General features: G+C 38.3%; 1 protein-coding gene and 2 long non-coding RNA genes across 3 annotated transcripts; 1 reads left to right on the top strand and 2 right to left on the bottom strand.

Moving 5' to 3' along the window:
• Positions 1-76: 76 nt before the first annotated feature.
• LOC113658058 lies at positions 77-3,089 on the bottom strand. Its single transcript, XR_003444309.2, has 3 exons — positions 2,598-3,089; positions 2,420-2,522; positions 77-788 (listed from the first exon to the last, which is right to left on the bottom strand). It is a non-coding gene; the product is annotated as an uncharacterized LOC113658058 (long non-coding RNA).
• A 4,989-nt stretch (positions 3,090-8,078) lies between these two features.
• Positions 8,079-10,490, top strand: LOC113658049. Its single transcript, XR_003444308.2, has 3 exons — positions 8,079-8,161; positions 9,935-10,019; positions 10,446-10,490. It is a non-coding gene; the product is annotated as an uncharacterized LOC113658049 (long non-coding RNA).
• Positions 10,491-12,298: 1,808 nt separating this feature from the next.
• On the bottom strand, positions 12,299-15,200 carry LOC125138984 (piggyBac transposable element-derived protein 3-like). Its single transcript, XM_047801537.1, has 2 exons — positions 14,391-15,200; positions 12,299-13,908 (listed from the first exon to the last, which is right to left on the bottom strand). The coding sequence occupies exons 1-2, from the start codon at positions 14,528-14,530 to the stop codon at positions 12,426-12,428; spliced, it is 1,623 nt and encodes a 540-aa protein (XP_047657493.1). The 5' UTR covers positions 14,531-15,200; the 3' UTR covers positions 12,299-12,425.
• Between the last annotated feature and the right edge of the window lie 1,566 nt (positions 15,201-16,766).

Raw genomic sequence — 16,766 nt, 5'->3', positions numbered from 1 at the left:
ATTTCATATTATCTCATAATCGTTTCAACACCAGACACATTTTCAAGTGTGCTTTATCTTTTGTGTTTTTCTTTCCTCTCTCCCCTAATGTGTGATCTGATTGGTCAAGAAAAAAAGGATGTTTTTTTTAAGAGTGAAAGAGCCCAAAAGATAACGTGCATTTCACCTTATTTTCCATATTCTACATCCGTACTGAATATGTGATTACCACACACACACACACACACACACACACACACACACACACACACACACACACACACACACACACACACACACACAAAACATCTTATTTCAGTTCCCATGGGAATGCCAGGCTTCCCAGCTTGCACTAGTGCTCATGGGAAATTCCTGGGGTATAAAAGGAATAAAAGATTTACTGTTGTTTAAAAAATAAAATTAATAATTAAACTTGTGTGTGGAAACAATAATTGAACAAAAATGACCTGATGACACTTTTAGATTTCAAATTAAAAAATGATGATTATTGGAGATGGAGGTTAACAATAATAAAAAATAATCTGTTAACAATATAATTTCCTTAGTTTGGACTCCCACATAGGATATCACATGGTGGGACATTTGAAACTTCTTCTCTTGCCTGTGCGTCCATGAAGCTGTAGCATCCGGAGACTTTGAGATTCTGACTGGTTCTCTCATAACTGTGTGAGTCCAGATTTATGGCGCTTGGAGAACCTTCAGCAAGAAACCACTGCAACATCTCCTGAGCCCGAGCAAAAACATCCTGCAGGGGGCGCCGCTTCAAATCCTGTACCGCCAACCAGAATCTGAGGGAAATCAGACAAAAGAAGTCAGGATAGAGCAGATCGCCAAACTCCTGAGTCACATTATTAAAAGATTTTACTTAGACTAATGGTTATTAATGGTGTTAAATAGATATGTGACAATTTATTCATTAATGTCTTTTCTTCTCCTGTGTACTTTTCATATTAATTTAATTCATATCTCATTAAAGATAAAAGACAAGCAGGCTTTCATTTATACACCCAAAGTGTATAAGGCAAAACTTTCAACACCTCTAACCAGTAGCATAACTGTGTGAATTGATGTGAATTGATGTCTAAAGGAGTTGAGCTTCATATTAGATTCTCTTTCTAAAGATTTCTTAGCTCTGGCTGTTACACTGGAGATAAATAACGCTGGATTTAAATAAACATTTAAAAAAAAACAATAAAAAAAACAATGTTTTACATTTTAATTAATTTTTTTCTGTGGAATAAATCAGATGTTACTATAGAAACAATAATTAGTATGAAGCTATTATTTGAGGCTGCTCTTCTGTCAGAACTGCTACTATGGAAACTTTAATCAACACTTTGGGACCAATCAGAATTCAGGGTTCAACACTGTTCTGACAAAAAGAATAAAATAAACCAATAAAGAGCCCAAAATCTAAAAGAAAACGGATTGTGTGAAAAATTAAAGGTTTCTTTACTAATCAGATTACAGGTTAAAATATTATTAATAATAAGCTGCACATAAGAAATCATTAAACATGACCTCCGTGTTATCAGTGTTAGAAAGTGTCATTACTTTAGAAAATGTTATTACCTCAAGAAGTGTCGTTACTTCAAAAAAGTGCCGTTGTGTCACTACTTCAGAAAATGTCGTTACCTCAAGAAGTGTCATTACCTTAGAAAGTGTTGTTACCTCAGAAAATGTTGTTACTTCAGAAAGTGTCATTGTGTCACTACTTCAGAAAGTGTCGCTACCTCAAGAAGTGTCATTACCTCAGAAAGTGTTGTTACCTCAGAAAGTGTCGTTACTTCAGAAAGTGTCCTTGTGTCAGTACTTCAGAAGGTCTCATTACCTGAAGAAGTGTCGTTACTTCAAAAAGTGTCATTACCTCAAGTGTCGTTACTTCAGAAAGTGTCATTACCTCAAGAAGTGTCGTTACTTCAGAAAGTCCAATTACCTCAAGAAGTGTCATTACTTCAGAAAGTGTCATTACCTCAAGAAGTGTCATTACTTCAGAAAGTGTCATTACCTCAAGAAGTGTCGTTACTTCAGAACATGTTGTTACTTCAAAAAGTGTCATTACCTCAAAAAGTGTCATTACCTCAAGAAGTGTCGTTACTTACATGTCGTTACTTCAAAAAGTGTCATTACCTCAGAGTGTTGTTACCTCAGAAAGTGTCGTTACTTCAGAAAGTGTCGTTACTATAGAAGTGTCATTACCTCAAGAAGTGTTGTTACTTCAGAAAGTGTCCTTGTGTCGTTACTTCAGAAGGTCTCATTACCTGAAGTGTCGTTACTTCAAAAAGTGTCATTACCTCAAAAGTGTCGTTACTTCAGAAAGTCTCATTACCTCAAGAAGTGTCATTACTTCAGAAAGTGTCATTACCTCAGAAAGTGTCGTTACTTCAGAAAGTGTCGTAACTTCAGAAAGTGTCATTACCTCAGAAAGTATCGTTACTTCAGAAAGTGTCGTAACTTCAGAAAGTGTCGTTACTTCAGGAATCGCTTCTGTCTGTCACACCGTCTGGCTGCTGATTCACTTTCTATAACATCGTAACACGCTGTTTTATTCCTCACACGTCTTTGTGTTTATTTTAAAGTGTGTGAGTGCTGCTTACCTCACAGACAGCAGTGGGAGCTACATTTACACACCTTCTCTGGCTTTTCACCATCCAGGTCATCCGACTTGTCTCCAGTTCACAGAGAACATGATGCATGCAGTCTGGACGTACCAGTGGCAGTGTATCGAGTGTAAATCCTGGCACCTCAGAGAATGACCAAAAAACTCTTCTGCTCATCATTGTCTTTGTCATACACTGGCAAAGTGACAGTGTGTGTCTGTGTGTGTGTTTGTTTGTGTGTCCTGTTCTGTGATATCACATGCCTCAAACTTCCATGACTCAGCCACCTGAAGGTAAAATGCTCAGGACATGCTAACACACACATGCTGATAAAAATGTACACACGCTAACAACAGAATTACACACACTTAACAACACACAATAAAAAACTTACACAGATTTAACAACACAATTACACACGCTAACAACACAATTACACATGCTAACAGCATAATTACACACGCTAACAACAAATTTAAACACGCTAACAACACATCTAAACACACTAACACAAGTAAACATGCTCACAACACAATTACACAAGCTAACACATTTACACATGCTAACACCACATTTAAACACGCTAACAACACAATTACACACGCTAACGACACAATTACACATAACGACACAATTACACACAAGCTAACAACAAAAGTACACACGCTAACCACACACGACAAAGAAAATACACACGCAAACAACACATTTAAACACTGTATCAACACAATTACACACACTAACAACACATTCAAACACGCTAACAACACATGATAAAAAACTCATACACGGTAACAAGCTATAACAAAAAAAATCACATACGCTAATGCACACAATAACAAAAAATTACACACGGTAACAACAAATTTACACAGGCTAAAAACATATTTACACAGGCTAAAACATATTTACACAGGCTAAAACATTTACACAGGCTAAAAACATATTTACACAGGCTAAAACATATTTACAAACGCTAAAAACACAATTACACACGCTAATAACAAATTTAAACACGCTAGAAACACATTCACACACGATAACACATTCACACACTGACAATAAATGTAAACACACTAACAACACATTTAATCACGCTAGCAACAAATTTAAACACGCTAGTAACACATTCAAACCCGCTAACGACACTCTTACACACGCTAATAACAAATGTAAACACGATAACACACTTACACGCGATAATAACAAATTTAAACACACTAACAACACACTTACACAGTCTAACAACACATTCACACAGGTTAACTACAAATTTACAAAGGCTTACAACACAATTACACAGGCTAACAACAAATTTAAACAGGCTAACAACACATTCACACACGCTAAAAACACACAGACTAACAACACAGCCATGGTAAAAAGTAAAATGGTAAAAACGCCAAATCATCCTTCGGAAAGTTTCACCTGCTTATAAACGTTGCCACTATGGCAATGATGGGAACACCCAATGGTGACTTGGTGGTATAGATACTGGATAAAAACAAACGAACAAACGAAATAAATCAGAATCAGGCTTATTGGCCAATTGTGTCTACACACACAACATCAACACACACTTTTGGCCAATTGGTTTTCATCTTATTTAATTTTATTATTCTATACACGCACTACACACAGACTACACACATGCACTTCACACACACTACAGATACACTGCACACATGCACTTCACCCACACTACACGTACACTACACACGTGCACTTCAAACACACTACACGTACACTACACACGTGCACTTCAAACACACTACACACACACACACACACACACACACACACACACACACACACACACACACACACACACACACACTACATACAGATCACTAGTTGCTGTATGTTTAGTGTGTATCTTTATTTTGTCCCTGTGTCTTGTTACTTGTTGCCTTTTTTGTCCAATTGTCCAACAAATGTTCTTTTCGCTTTTTGTTATTTGCAGCTTAATAAATGACAGTAAATAAAAATGCTGGACGTAATTGTGGTTGACGCTAGAGGGCAGCAGAGAAACACAGACACACAGGTCAATCAAGTCAAAGTTCCTATCAGACACAGAAGGAGAAAAAACAAGACAAAAGTCACACAGAGGCAAAGTCCAGGGACGAGTCTGCTCTAAATAAATGAATAATAATAATTATTTTTTTGTCCTACCATATTGCATGTTTGTTATTTAATTCAAATAATTTAATCATTTTAAAGGGATGAATGCATTTTAGCCTGACTATCTATCTATCTATCTATCTATCTATCTATCTATCTATCTATCTATCTATCTATCTATCTATCTATCTATCTATCTGTCTGTATGTCTGTCTTGATTAAGAGGTCATTTTCCTCTTAATCAATACACAAAATAACAAGGCGCATGGAGGAGCTGGTGTTAATTGTATGATTATCTCAGATATTAAGCTAATTTAAGAGTTGCTCATGAGCTCCGGGTTATACTCTGGTGTTTACAATGTTTCTAATCACACTCTCTGGTGTTTATAATGATTTATAATCGTACACTCTGGTGTTTATAATGATTTATAATCGTACACTCTGGTGTTTATAATGATTTAATAATTATTTATAGTGTTGTTAACTCAAGAAATGTTGTTAATTCAGAAAGTGTTACCTCAAGAAGTGTCGTTAGTTCAGAAAGTGTCATTACCTTAAGATTTGTTGTTACTTCAGATCGTGTCGTTACTGCAGAATGTGTCGTTACTGCAGAAAGTGTCGTTTCTTCAGAAAGTGTCATCACCTCAAGCGGTGTTGTAACCTAAAGATGTTGCATTACTTCAGAAAGTGTCGTTATTTCAGAAAGTGTCATTACCTCAAGACGTGTCGTTACTTCAAGAAGTCTCGTTACTTCAGGAATTGCTTCTGTCTGTCACACCGTCCAGCTGCTGATTCACTTTCTATAACATCATGACACTTGCAGGACGGTCAAGAGTGACATCCTCCCCATTAAAAAAAAACAACCCTGGGAGTGTTGTGCTTGGATCACTGAGCACAATTTAACCAAATCTAAAGTATTTATTCAATTTCCATTTATTAATTTCTGTGTGTGTGGGAGAGAGAGAGAGAGAGAGAGAGAGAGAGAGAGAGAGAGAGAGAGAGAGAGAGAGAGAGATTATGACTGGTGTTGTTTATTGCTCCCATTTAAAACAGTTCGGCTCAAGTCCAGCCATTTTTAGGGTCATGATTGAGGACAATGTCCCGTCCAGAGACAAGCTGTTTCGTGTTGAGGTTTTGTTCAAACCGACCATCGAAAATACCTCTGGGCATCAGCATTAGAATTTGGAAGCGCAAAAACGAAGGCTGGGATCTTTGATAGCCTCCCAAATTGGTTCAATCCAGTCACCTTTGAAAAAAGGAACCAGCCAGTTTGAGAACCACTGGCCCTAGACTACTTGTTCTGAGCAGGTGTTGTCAGTGAACAGGCTGTAAAACTGTTGGCTAAGTTACAGACACTCATGAAAAACTCCTGCTGATGATCTGGGAAACGTCTCTAACAGCAGTCACAATGTCATTGTTTGTGTTAAACACGTTGTGAATTTGTTGTAACATTAAACAGGAGATCATGACTTACTCTGTGCTCAAAGTGATGCTCGCAGCTCCAGTGCTTTTCTCTGTGGGTGAACGAGGATGATGATGAACAATTCCAGGATCTGCTTTTTTTTCATTGTTGTTGTGTTAACTCTTACCCAGATACAATAGTGCTATTTTCTGATTGGCTGTTGTGTAGCCTCTATATTTGATTGGCTGATAAGAGTCAGGCTTGACTAAGAACTCCAGGGGAGACGCGCCCGGTTCCATAACCACTAAGCCACCATGCCCCTATTATTATTATTATTATTATTATTATTATTATTATTATTATTATTATTATTATTATTAATATTATTATTAGAGAAACAAGCACAAATCTATTGTTTATAGATTTATTATTGTTTTTATCCAGAAATAAAGATATTAGAAATGATGAATGAATATAGAGATGTCATTTCCCAAATCCACCAATAAACGACTCAGTAAAGCAGAATCCTGGTTTTATTTTTCTACACTTTGACACCTGTAAAGTTTTGGCACCCCTTTTGTCTTGTGATTCAAGATCCTGAAGCTTGTGGCCAGAAAAGTAAACGTGAAGATACAAAGTGACATCATTACCTACTGTAAGGGAAGCCTCTGATCTGAAGCCTTCAATTCATTTTGTGTATGTGTTTAACGCCTATAACATTTCATATTGTTTCAAAGCAGCTTTACATAAGTATAGAAATAGAATAAAAATTTGAAAGCTTAAAGTTACAATCTAACTTACATTTTAATTCTAACAATTTTCTATAATGAGCGAACTGGAGGCGACTGTGGGAAGGAAAAACTTCTTGAGATGATCTGAGGAAGAAACACTCAGAGGAACCATACTCAGAAGTGAACCTCATCCTCATTTGGGTGACACCAGAGTGTGATTATAAATCATTATTAAATCATTATAAACACCAGAGATTATGATTATAAATCCTTATTAAATCATTATAAACACCAGTGTATGATTATAAAGCATTATAAACACCAGAGAGTATGATTATAAATCATTATAAACACCATAGAGTGTGATAATAAATAATTATTAAATCATTATAAACACCATGGAGTTTGATAATAAACTATTATTAAATCATTATCAACACTAGAGAGCGTGATTATAAATCATTATAAACACCAGAGAGTATGATTATAAATCATTATCAACACTAGAGAGCGTGATTATAAATCATTATAAACACCAGAGAGTATGATTATAAATCATTATAAACACCAGAGAGTGTGATTATAAATCATTATAAACACCATAATATAACCCGGAGCTCATGAGCAACTATTAAATTAGCTTAACATCTGAGATAATCATAGCTCTAACACCAGCTCCTACATGCTGAAGCCTACAAATATACAGTTACAGCATATGAAGTGTTATTTTGTGTATTTAATAAGAGGTAGTTTTCCTTATAGTCTTTAAAGGTTTGCCATCTTCTCTTTCACTATCTGAAATCTTCATGAACTTTAGGTTAATAAAAAGCGTAGAACTAGGAGAGATAATGCTGCAGCACCGGACTCAATGTCCCAGAATGCTGTGGTTTGGAAGATGATGAGTTTGAGAAGAGTGAACAGATGAGGAGGTGAGAGAACTAGATTATAAATGTAAGGGACTAAAGCGCCGCTGCATCGCTCTCTGTCGCATAAGATGAGGCGAGGGATAAATCACATTGCCATTATTATCAGCAGGTAATCAAAAGGCATTATGGGTACTGAAGGAAAAACATAGAAATGTGTAGAGGGATGAAAATGAGGGACTCTTAGTTAAAAAAAAACATAAAATAAAAAAACTCCCTTACATTTTTTGTCTCATCTCAGGTTCAGATATGAAGGTAAACAGCCTGTAGGGGGCGCATGACACCTTATAAAGAGAGAGTAGTTACGTTCTGGTCAAAAGATCAGTAATAAAAGCGCCAGAACACTGATGCATGATATCTGCTTTCTCTTCTCATTATTTACAGGTATGTTAAACTTTTTAAGAACCAATATTCAACTAAAGTCCACACGTAAGGGTCTCATAAGAGAATATTGATATTTCAAATCTAATTTGGTGATAAATTGAGTGATGTATTTCACCACGTGCTGCATAGACGTGTAAAATGGCGGCCAGCAGCCACGTGTATTCAATAAGGTAAAAAAAAAAGAAAGATGGAAATAAATATTGATTATAATTCATTTTTGCCATCTTACAAAAGAGTGCTGTAAGTTATGAATATTGTGTGTTAAACTCTTGTATGTAATGACATGAAGAAAAGAGAACAAATGTTTAATGAGATGTTTATTGAAATAGTTTAATTGAACATTTCAGCAGGGCTGTCACGTGTCACGCATTTCGGTCTTTTGTCACGTTCTCCCGCAACACATTGTATTTCTCACGCAGAAAAACGGACTATTTATCATATATTTAATAAGCCGCAGCACCCAAAATGTATCAGTCCGCACCGCTGTCTCTATGGAACCGCGCACGGATCAAGCGCGTCTCCCCTGGAGCTCTTTAGTCGAGCCTGACACTTTTCAGCCAATCAGAAAAAGAGGCTACACAACAGCCAATCAGAAAATAGCACTACTGTATCTGGGTAAGATTTAGCGCAACAACCAATGAAAGAACCCACATTCATTAGAGGGGGTATTTTTGATTGTTGGTTTGAACAAAACTTCAACACTTTTTGGGGTGGGGGTGGGGGGGTTGCTTACAATAAACAACACCAGTCATAATCTCTCTCTCTCTCTCACACACACACACACACACACACACACACACACACACACACACACACACACATTAATAAATAGAAATTGAACAAATACTTTGTATTTGGTTAAAATGTGGTCAGTGATCCTGGTGAAACATTTTTTGGGGTGGGTGGGTTGGGGCGCTGTTGGGTTGGTGGGGTTGGGTGGGGGGTTTGCTTACAATAAACAACACTAGTCATAATCTCTATCTATCCATCTATCCATCTATCTATCTATCTATCTATCTATCTATCTATCTATCTCTTACACACACACATATACACACATAAACACACACACACACATATATACACACATAAACACACACATTAATAAATGGAAATTGAACAAATACTTTGGTTAAAATGTGGTCCTTGATCGGGGGCGGGGTTGCGGTGTTGGGTTGGTGGGGGCGGGGTGGGGTGTTTGCTGGGGTGGAGGGGTTTGTTTACAATTAACAACACCAGTCATAATCTCTCTCTCTCTCACACACACATACACACACACTAATAAATGGAAATTGAACAAATACTTTGTATTTGGTTAAAATGTGGTCAGTGATCCTGGTGAAACAGTTTATTTTATTTTTGGGGAGTTGGGGTGGGTTGGTGTCAGGGGTGGTTTGGGGGTGTTTGCTGGGGGTTGGAAATATCACTTTTGCCTGAAACTTGAGAGCCCTGTTTTACCAAAAATGCATGTACTTTGACACTGTAGGTTGAATATTGAAAATGATATCACTGAGTATTCAAGTGATTATGAATACAATAACGTCAATTCATAATTGTGTGAAAACAAAAACATAGAATTGTTCATGTTGTTAATTGAAGAGTAAACCTACCTGTTCCTGGTTATTTAAAAAAGAAAAAGAACGCTGATGCATGATATCTGCTTTCTCTTTTCATTATTTACAGTTACGTCCTTAACAAATGACTAAATCAAATGTGATATAAATGACAAAGAATTAATTTTATATACATTTTTGATGATGTGTTTCTTTTCAGTGTATCACTGAGTGAGTACATTTATTTGACCCAGCTCATTAAGAAGAGTCGAATCTTTTGTCACCCAAACGACTCCTGAAAAAAGGTTTGTGATGATTTTTGATTCTTCTTCACCTAAATACAGTTAAATCAGCTTCATTGAACTCATTCTCTGCTTCATACCTAAGAAAATGGTGACATTAGTGAGCAGTGAGTTTTATAAAAATCTAATCAAAATAATTTTTCTTAATAAGCGATTAAAGTAAACCGAATTGAAAACTATTTGTAGACACATTTTACTGTTTTTAAGTTTTAAATGTCCTTGTTCTATTGGCAGATTATTTTGTTCATTTGAAAATATTTTTGCTAACATCTAGAAATAAGCAAATAAATCTTCCAATAGAATAAGAACATAATAATAATAATAATAATAAATAAATAATAATTATTATTATTATATCATTATCTCGTATTTGCCGTTATCGAAATAAAAAATAGTAATTCTGACCCTGTCCGGCACCGTGTGCTGTAGATGTCCTGCAGGTCAGGTAGCTCAGTGTGGGTGGTACGTTCAGCTGACCACACCACCTTCTGAAGGGCTCGCCTGTCCTGCATGGTGCTGTTCCCGAACCAGGAAGTGATGCTACCCGTCAGGACGCTCTCAATGGTGCAGGTGTAGAAAGTCTTTAGCACCTGAGAGGGTAGTTTGAAGTCCCTTAAGCATCGCAGATGCTGCCGGGCCTTCTACACCAGGGTGTTGATGTGACAGGACCAAGACCGGCTCGTTTTCCTCGCGGACGCCGGTGCGGGTTGCGTCTTTTGTTCCTCCGCAGGATCTCGCTCGGCCAGCATGGGTCCAGGTTAAATACAGCGAAGGGTGAGTGGATTGTACACCAATAGATATAAGAATGTCTCTGTCATATCTAATGATGACCATCTTGTATAAATAAATCGGTTTCTATGTAAATAAATATATAAAATAAACAAAAAAAGACGACGTGTAACTGGAGCAGTTGCGATGGCAGCCGAACTCACCGGCGCCATCTCGGATAGACCGTTAACATACTCCTCTCTGCATTCAAGCTTTTCTTCGTTCATTATTCCTCATATCACGTCTACTATATTGTGTCATTTGCCGTCCCCTAGATTTATTTTTCCCGCATTTCATTTAGATGTGGTGAAGCAAACCGGTACAAACTCAACTCCACCCTCACATAAGGAACTGTGGGTAATCCTAGCTAAAAAAAAGTGGCCACCTATCAACCCTCTGAAAATATACCCGAAATATTAGAATATTCAAATACAATTTGGGACACACTCTGATCTCAGGTGCTGTTTATAGCGAGACAGAGAGAGAATTTGGACGTAGCTTGGGTTTTAAAGAATAAGTCTGTAATATTTAAAGAATGAAGTCGCATTTTAGCACGAGAAATGTACACGCATTATTTCATCACAGTGTTATAGTTAGTTCTTTTTATCTATACATCTAGTCATAGATTTTTTCCTGAATAATAAACTTTTTGACATCTGTATCGACTCACTGACTTCAGTCGCCAGACTTTTTTTTCTCGTAATATCGCAAATTTTTCCTCTAAATATTATTTTCATTCTTGAAATATTTCATTCTTAATCTTGTAGCATCAAATATTATCTCATATTATCTCATAATCATAATAATCATGATAATGTGTGATCTGATTGATCAAGAAAAAAGATTTTTTTAAGTGTGAAAAGCAAAAGAAAACTACAATGATTTTCACCTTATTTTCCGTATTCTACATCCGTATTGAATGTGTGATACACACACACAAAGGTAGCTCCAAATGAACCCTTTAAGACCTAAGGGCATTTTTACAATTAATTTTCCGCCTGGTTTTATTTACTAAAAAGCTTGTAAAACATCAACCCTGTTGTGCACAGACAATTGACACACCTCTTTTTTTTAAAGACAAGTTGCACTGTCAGTATATTTGTGTTGCATTGATGTCACCTGAATGTAAAATAAGTTATGGGACCATAAAGACAAATGAAAACATAAAACAGAAATTGAATCACTCAAATATTTATTGAAAACACACACAAATAAATAAAATCTAAGCATATTTCCTCTGGAAAACAGTTTGTTTAAGTCTTTGGAGTCCTAGAACTCAGGAATAAACATGAGAACTTATACAGAACAAAAACTATTTACATTTTTCCAAAAAAAAGTCCAGGCGTTTTTGGCCTCTTTGGATTTTGGATATTTAAAGGTGCCAAGCCTCAAAACAGTTCCTATCAGGAATCACACAGAGGGCCACATCACAGGCTTTGCATTTCCAGGGGGTGGCCTGTTTGACCTGCCTTGTCTGTTTGCAATTCACACATTGCCTTCTACCATAGGAGGCCTTCTTGCTGGTATCAGTTTGGTCAGATGTTGGCACAGGTACATGGTCACTTTGTTGCTGGGTGGGGGAAACAGCAACGGTAACACCACAGAGTTGGGCTGTCAGCTCCTCCAGAAAACCCCTGTGGGTCATGGGCTGTTGCTGCTTCTCTGCTGCTTCTTGTGAAGTAAGTAGCTGTTGGTCGCAGCAATGTCCAAAAAATGGTAAAACAATGTCCTGTACCATCTCATTGTTTTATGGTGAACGGAGTAGTATTGGATGAGTTGATCAGAAAGACCAACACTTCCCATATGCTTGTTGTACTCAGTGACAGGGGTTGGGCATGGAATGGATTTGGTGTCCCAGCCTCCATCCTGAGTTCTTACCCTTCTCTGAACTGTGTTGCCAGAGAAGGCCGGGTGAATTGTGGAGCAGACAGAGACTTCCCGAGTGTCCATCCACTTTACAAAAACCAGAGGGTTGTCACGAATCCACCTGATGGTGCCCCTAGGATCCTTTTTGGTCATGGAATTTGTGGTTGTGCAGGGGCATCCTCGTCTGTTGTCCCTGTAGGTGCCACATGCTCCAAAGTTCATGCTGTAGAGATCCATGAATAGCTTTGGACTTGAGTAGAAGTTGTCTACATACACATTGTAGCCACTCCCTAGGGATGATTTGTTCATGAGGGACATAACGGAGTCGTATGCCAGTCCTACACCAGAAACAAACACAGACTTCCCCCTGTATACAGCAAAGTCTAAAGTGTAACCAATGCTGCTGTCTGCCAGCACAAAAAGTTTGAAGCCCCACTTAGTTGGCTTCGCCTTCATATATTGCGTCATGCCAGTGTGAGACTTTGTTGCCACCATCCTCTCATCCAATGAAAGGTTCTGCCGTGGGTGATAAAATGCTCTGCACGCATATTTGATGTCATCTAAAAGGGGCTTCAGACGAAACAGCCGGTCATAAGCTGGTGTCCCTCTCTTCCGGTCGTTGTAGACATCTTCATCAGGGTCGCTCATGTGGATGTTCCAGGAAATGACCTGATACCTGTCACGTGCCATCACTGAGTGGGGAAACTGTTGGCTGAAAATTGTATTTGTCCTCCAGTAGTCCTGGATATTTGTCAGTCTCACCAGTGCAAAAAAGAAAGTCAGTCCTAAATATTTGAAAAATTCTTCAACAGTGAAGTTTTTCCAGGAACATTTTTTGCCACTGGCAACGTTTTTTGCAGCGTTTGTGTTTGTGTTATTACACAAAGTGGTTGCTGCACTGTCACTGACAAAAAGTTTGAAAAGGTCCAATGGTGTGGATGTGGGCACTGGTGGGATGTCTGGCTGACTCTCACTGTTCCATGATGGAGTTGGGGCTGCTGGCTGTGGTGATCTAGATCTCGACCTAGTGGATTCAGGACTCTGCTGACCCCTCAAGCTGCCGGATCTGGATCTTGACGACGCTCTCCCTCGTGACCGTGACTGCAGCCATCCTAGTCCTGGCAGCTGTTGGGGTGCTGCAGCAGAAGTGGAAGGCTGGGGTGCTGCAGCAGAAGTGGAAGGGCCCTCCACAGCGGAAGAATCGGAGCTTTCCTGTCTGGCTTGGGTGGGTGGGCTGGTGTCTTCTTCATTATCACGACTGTAAAACAAATAAATAAAGCAAAATATTAGATCATACATATCAGATCAATGAGTGTTTTTGTATTTTATTTCAAACATAAGATAACAATCGCTGAGATTCATACTGTACCCCCAACCCACTACAGCTAAAAGTGTTGAAAGCCCTACCCCCACTACAACATCCATGAGACATTCTCTCCACAGCTAAAAGGTGTGACCTACCCCCGACTACAACATCCTTTTGCTCATCTCTAGGTAAACTCACTAAACCTCAGACAAAAAAATGGCTGGGACAAAGTGTAATCCACAACTCATACTACTCTGTAACAAACATAGAAAAACTAAATACTACTTTTACAGAACTTATTTTTTACATATTTAGAAAACGGCAATATAATTATTATTTTTATATTTAGAAAACGCTACTGTGCGCATTTCTATTTTATCATATTACTTTTTTTTTATTTATACTTTTACAGTAAATAAATAAATATCACTTACTCTTCAGCGGGGTCTAGACCATCCTGGTAATGGAGTTCCTCATCAGTCAAAAAGCTCTCTTCTCCTGAATATTCATCATCCTGCATGGCTTCAAAAAAGGCCAGCGCTTGATTTGCGTCCATATATCTCCGACGATCCATTGTTCTCCGTGTATCCTCAGACTTTCTCCTCAAACTTCTTCCTCAAACTTTCTCCACAAAACTGCCGCGCGTCTCTCTCTCCTCAACACTACTTGCCGTGCGTCTCTCTCCCCCTCGCTCTCTCCACAATAACAGAGTTGGGGTTCATGCGTAATGACGCACACCTACGTGGCTGACGGGTCAGCCTGTCATTGGTCAAAGCCTCACGCAAAGCGTCATGAGATATCCAAAATGGCAGCTAGCATCGAAATAACGGAACATTTATAAATTATGGACATCAAGTGGATAAATCTTGGATGTAAGCGTTTTGATTTATTGCTGAACAAAAGATGCACATGTTCCAGGCTGGATAGAAAACCTTCTGTAAAGGCTACAAAGACACCCCCGTGATGGCTAGCTCGTTAGCTTTCTGCTGGGAAAAACGGTAAGAAAATCGATAAAACTTTCATTAAATAATATAAATATATATCGGAGGTCCCGTGTGACGTCGCGGATGATGCCGTCGGGCTCTGAGGCTTAAGAAATATCTTAAGTCCGAGGGTCAGTTTAGTGGTGCTGTGTTGCCATAACTGTCATTTTCACACATTTTTTTCTCCCTGTTATCAATGTTTTATAATTTTAAAAACAAATAACTTGTACATAATAGAGGAACCCACTCCAGAACATCTTATTTCAGTTACCTCAGAATGTGTCGTTACTTCAGAAAGTGCTGTTACTTCAGGTGTCGTTACCTCAGAAAGTGTCGTTACCTCAGAAAGTGTCGTTACCTCAGAATGTGTCGTTACCTCAGAATGTGTCGTTACCTCAGAATGTGTCGTTACTTCAGAAAGTGTCGTTACTTCAGAAAGTGTCGTTACTTCAGAAAGTGTCGTTTTTTTTTTCAGAAAGTACCGTTACTTCAGAAAGTGTTGTTTTTTTCAGAAAGTGTCGTTACCTCAGAAAGTGTCGTTACTTCAGGAATTGCTTCTGTCTGTCACACCGTCCGGCGGCTGATTCACTTTCTATAACATCATGACACACTGTTTTAATCCTCACACGTCTTTGTGTTTAATAAAAAGTGTGTGAGTGCAGTTTACCTCACAGACAGCAGTGGGAGCTCCATTTACACGTTCTCTTTTTTTTTTCTCCATCCAGGTCATCCGACTTGTCTCCAGTTCACAGAGAACATGATGCATGCGGTTAGGTCGTACCAGTGGCAGTGTGTCGAGTGTAAATCCTGGCACCTCAGAGAATGACCGAAAAACTTTTCTGCTTATCATTGTCTTTGTCATACACTGGCGAAGTGACTGTGTGTCTGTGTGTGTTTGTTTGTGTGTTCTGTAACACTCTCAGGATCAGCTCTTGTTCTGAGATGACTGTGATCGTGGATATCACATGTACTGCCTCAAACCTCCCATGACTCGCCACCTGAAGGTAAAAATCATGACACGTTTACACACGGTAACAAAACACACATGCTGATAAAAAATGTACACACGCTAACAACACATTTACACATGCTAACAACACAATTACACACGCTGACAACATATTTACACAGGCTGACAACACAATTACACAGGCTAACAACACAATTACACAATTACACTGTTGGATAACAGATGTTAAAAGTGTCCAAGGTTCAGTGGGCATGTAGAACTTGTGTCTTGTTCAAAAACAGAAAAACTTAATCCCTTTGCTCTCATTTATTCTTGTTGACAATAAAGCTGGGTGCACAGTACACATCTTTCACAGGATAAGCGGAATGCTTAGGATACACAGGATGGTAAAGATGGTTTTCTGGTCACTACAAACAATACAACAAAGAAATCAGGCTCACAAATAATAATAAAAAATGGAAGTCATACAACATTACTGTGCTAAACTACAAGTGGAAACATTTTCCTGACTCCTATTTAGCTTATATATTACCTCTCAGACTGCTACACACTGATACGTATTACCACACTGAAACTCGGCGTCTTAAATAGCGGCGTGCACAGGTGTCGCGAGTTGCGCAAATTGCAGCTATGTGATGCCAAATTGCATTGGCATGTTATAGGCTTTACTAATTAATCCCAAAATTTTTTTTGTGAAGTTTTGTTTATTCAGAAAGATGCTGCGCTGAAACAGGCTTGTCATGAAATAGTGTTGATGCACATGCGAGCAAGAGGTAGAGCTAATCTGAGTCCATTTGAAATTCTTTTTGGAAGACCGTTAACCACAGGAGTAGGTCCCCCAGGAAGCCAGAGATCCA

Source organism: Tachysurus fulvidraco, chromosome 16, assembly GCF_022655615.1.
Source record: "Tachysurus fulvidraco isolate hzauxx_2018 chromosome 16, HZAU_PFXX_2.0, whole genome shotgun sequence".
In the NCBI taxonomy this organism is placed as follows: domain Eukaryota; kingdom Metazoa; phylum Chordata; class Actinopteri; order Siluriformes; family Bagridae; genus Tachysurus; species Tachysurus fulvidraco.
The sequence above is the reverse complement of the archived record's forward strand: the minus strand, read 5'-3'. Positions and strand labels throughout refer to the sequence as shown.

Excerpts from the sequence above, each read along its gene's own strand:
- LOC125138984 (XM_047801537.1), bottom strand. The coding sequence starts at position 14,530 with ATGGATCGTCGGAGATATATGGACGCAAATCAAGCGCTGGCCTTTTTT. Across the intron at positions 13,909-14,390 it reads GGTCTAGACCCCGCTGAAGA|TCGTGATAATGAAGAAGACA; the intron begins GTAAGTGATATT and ends TTTGTTTTACAG.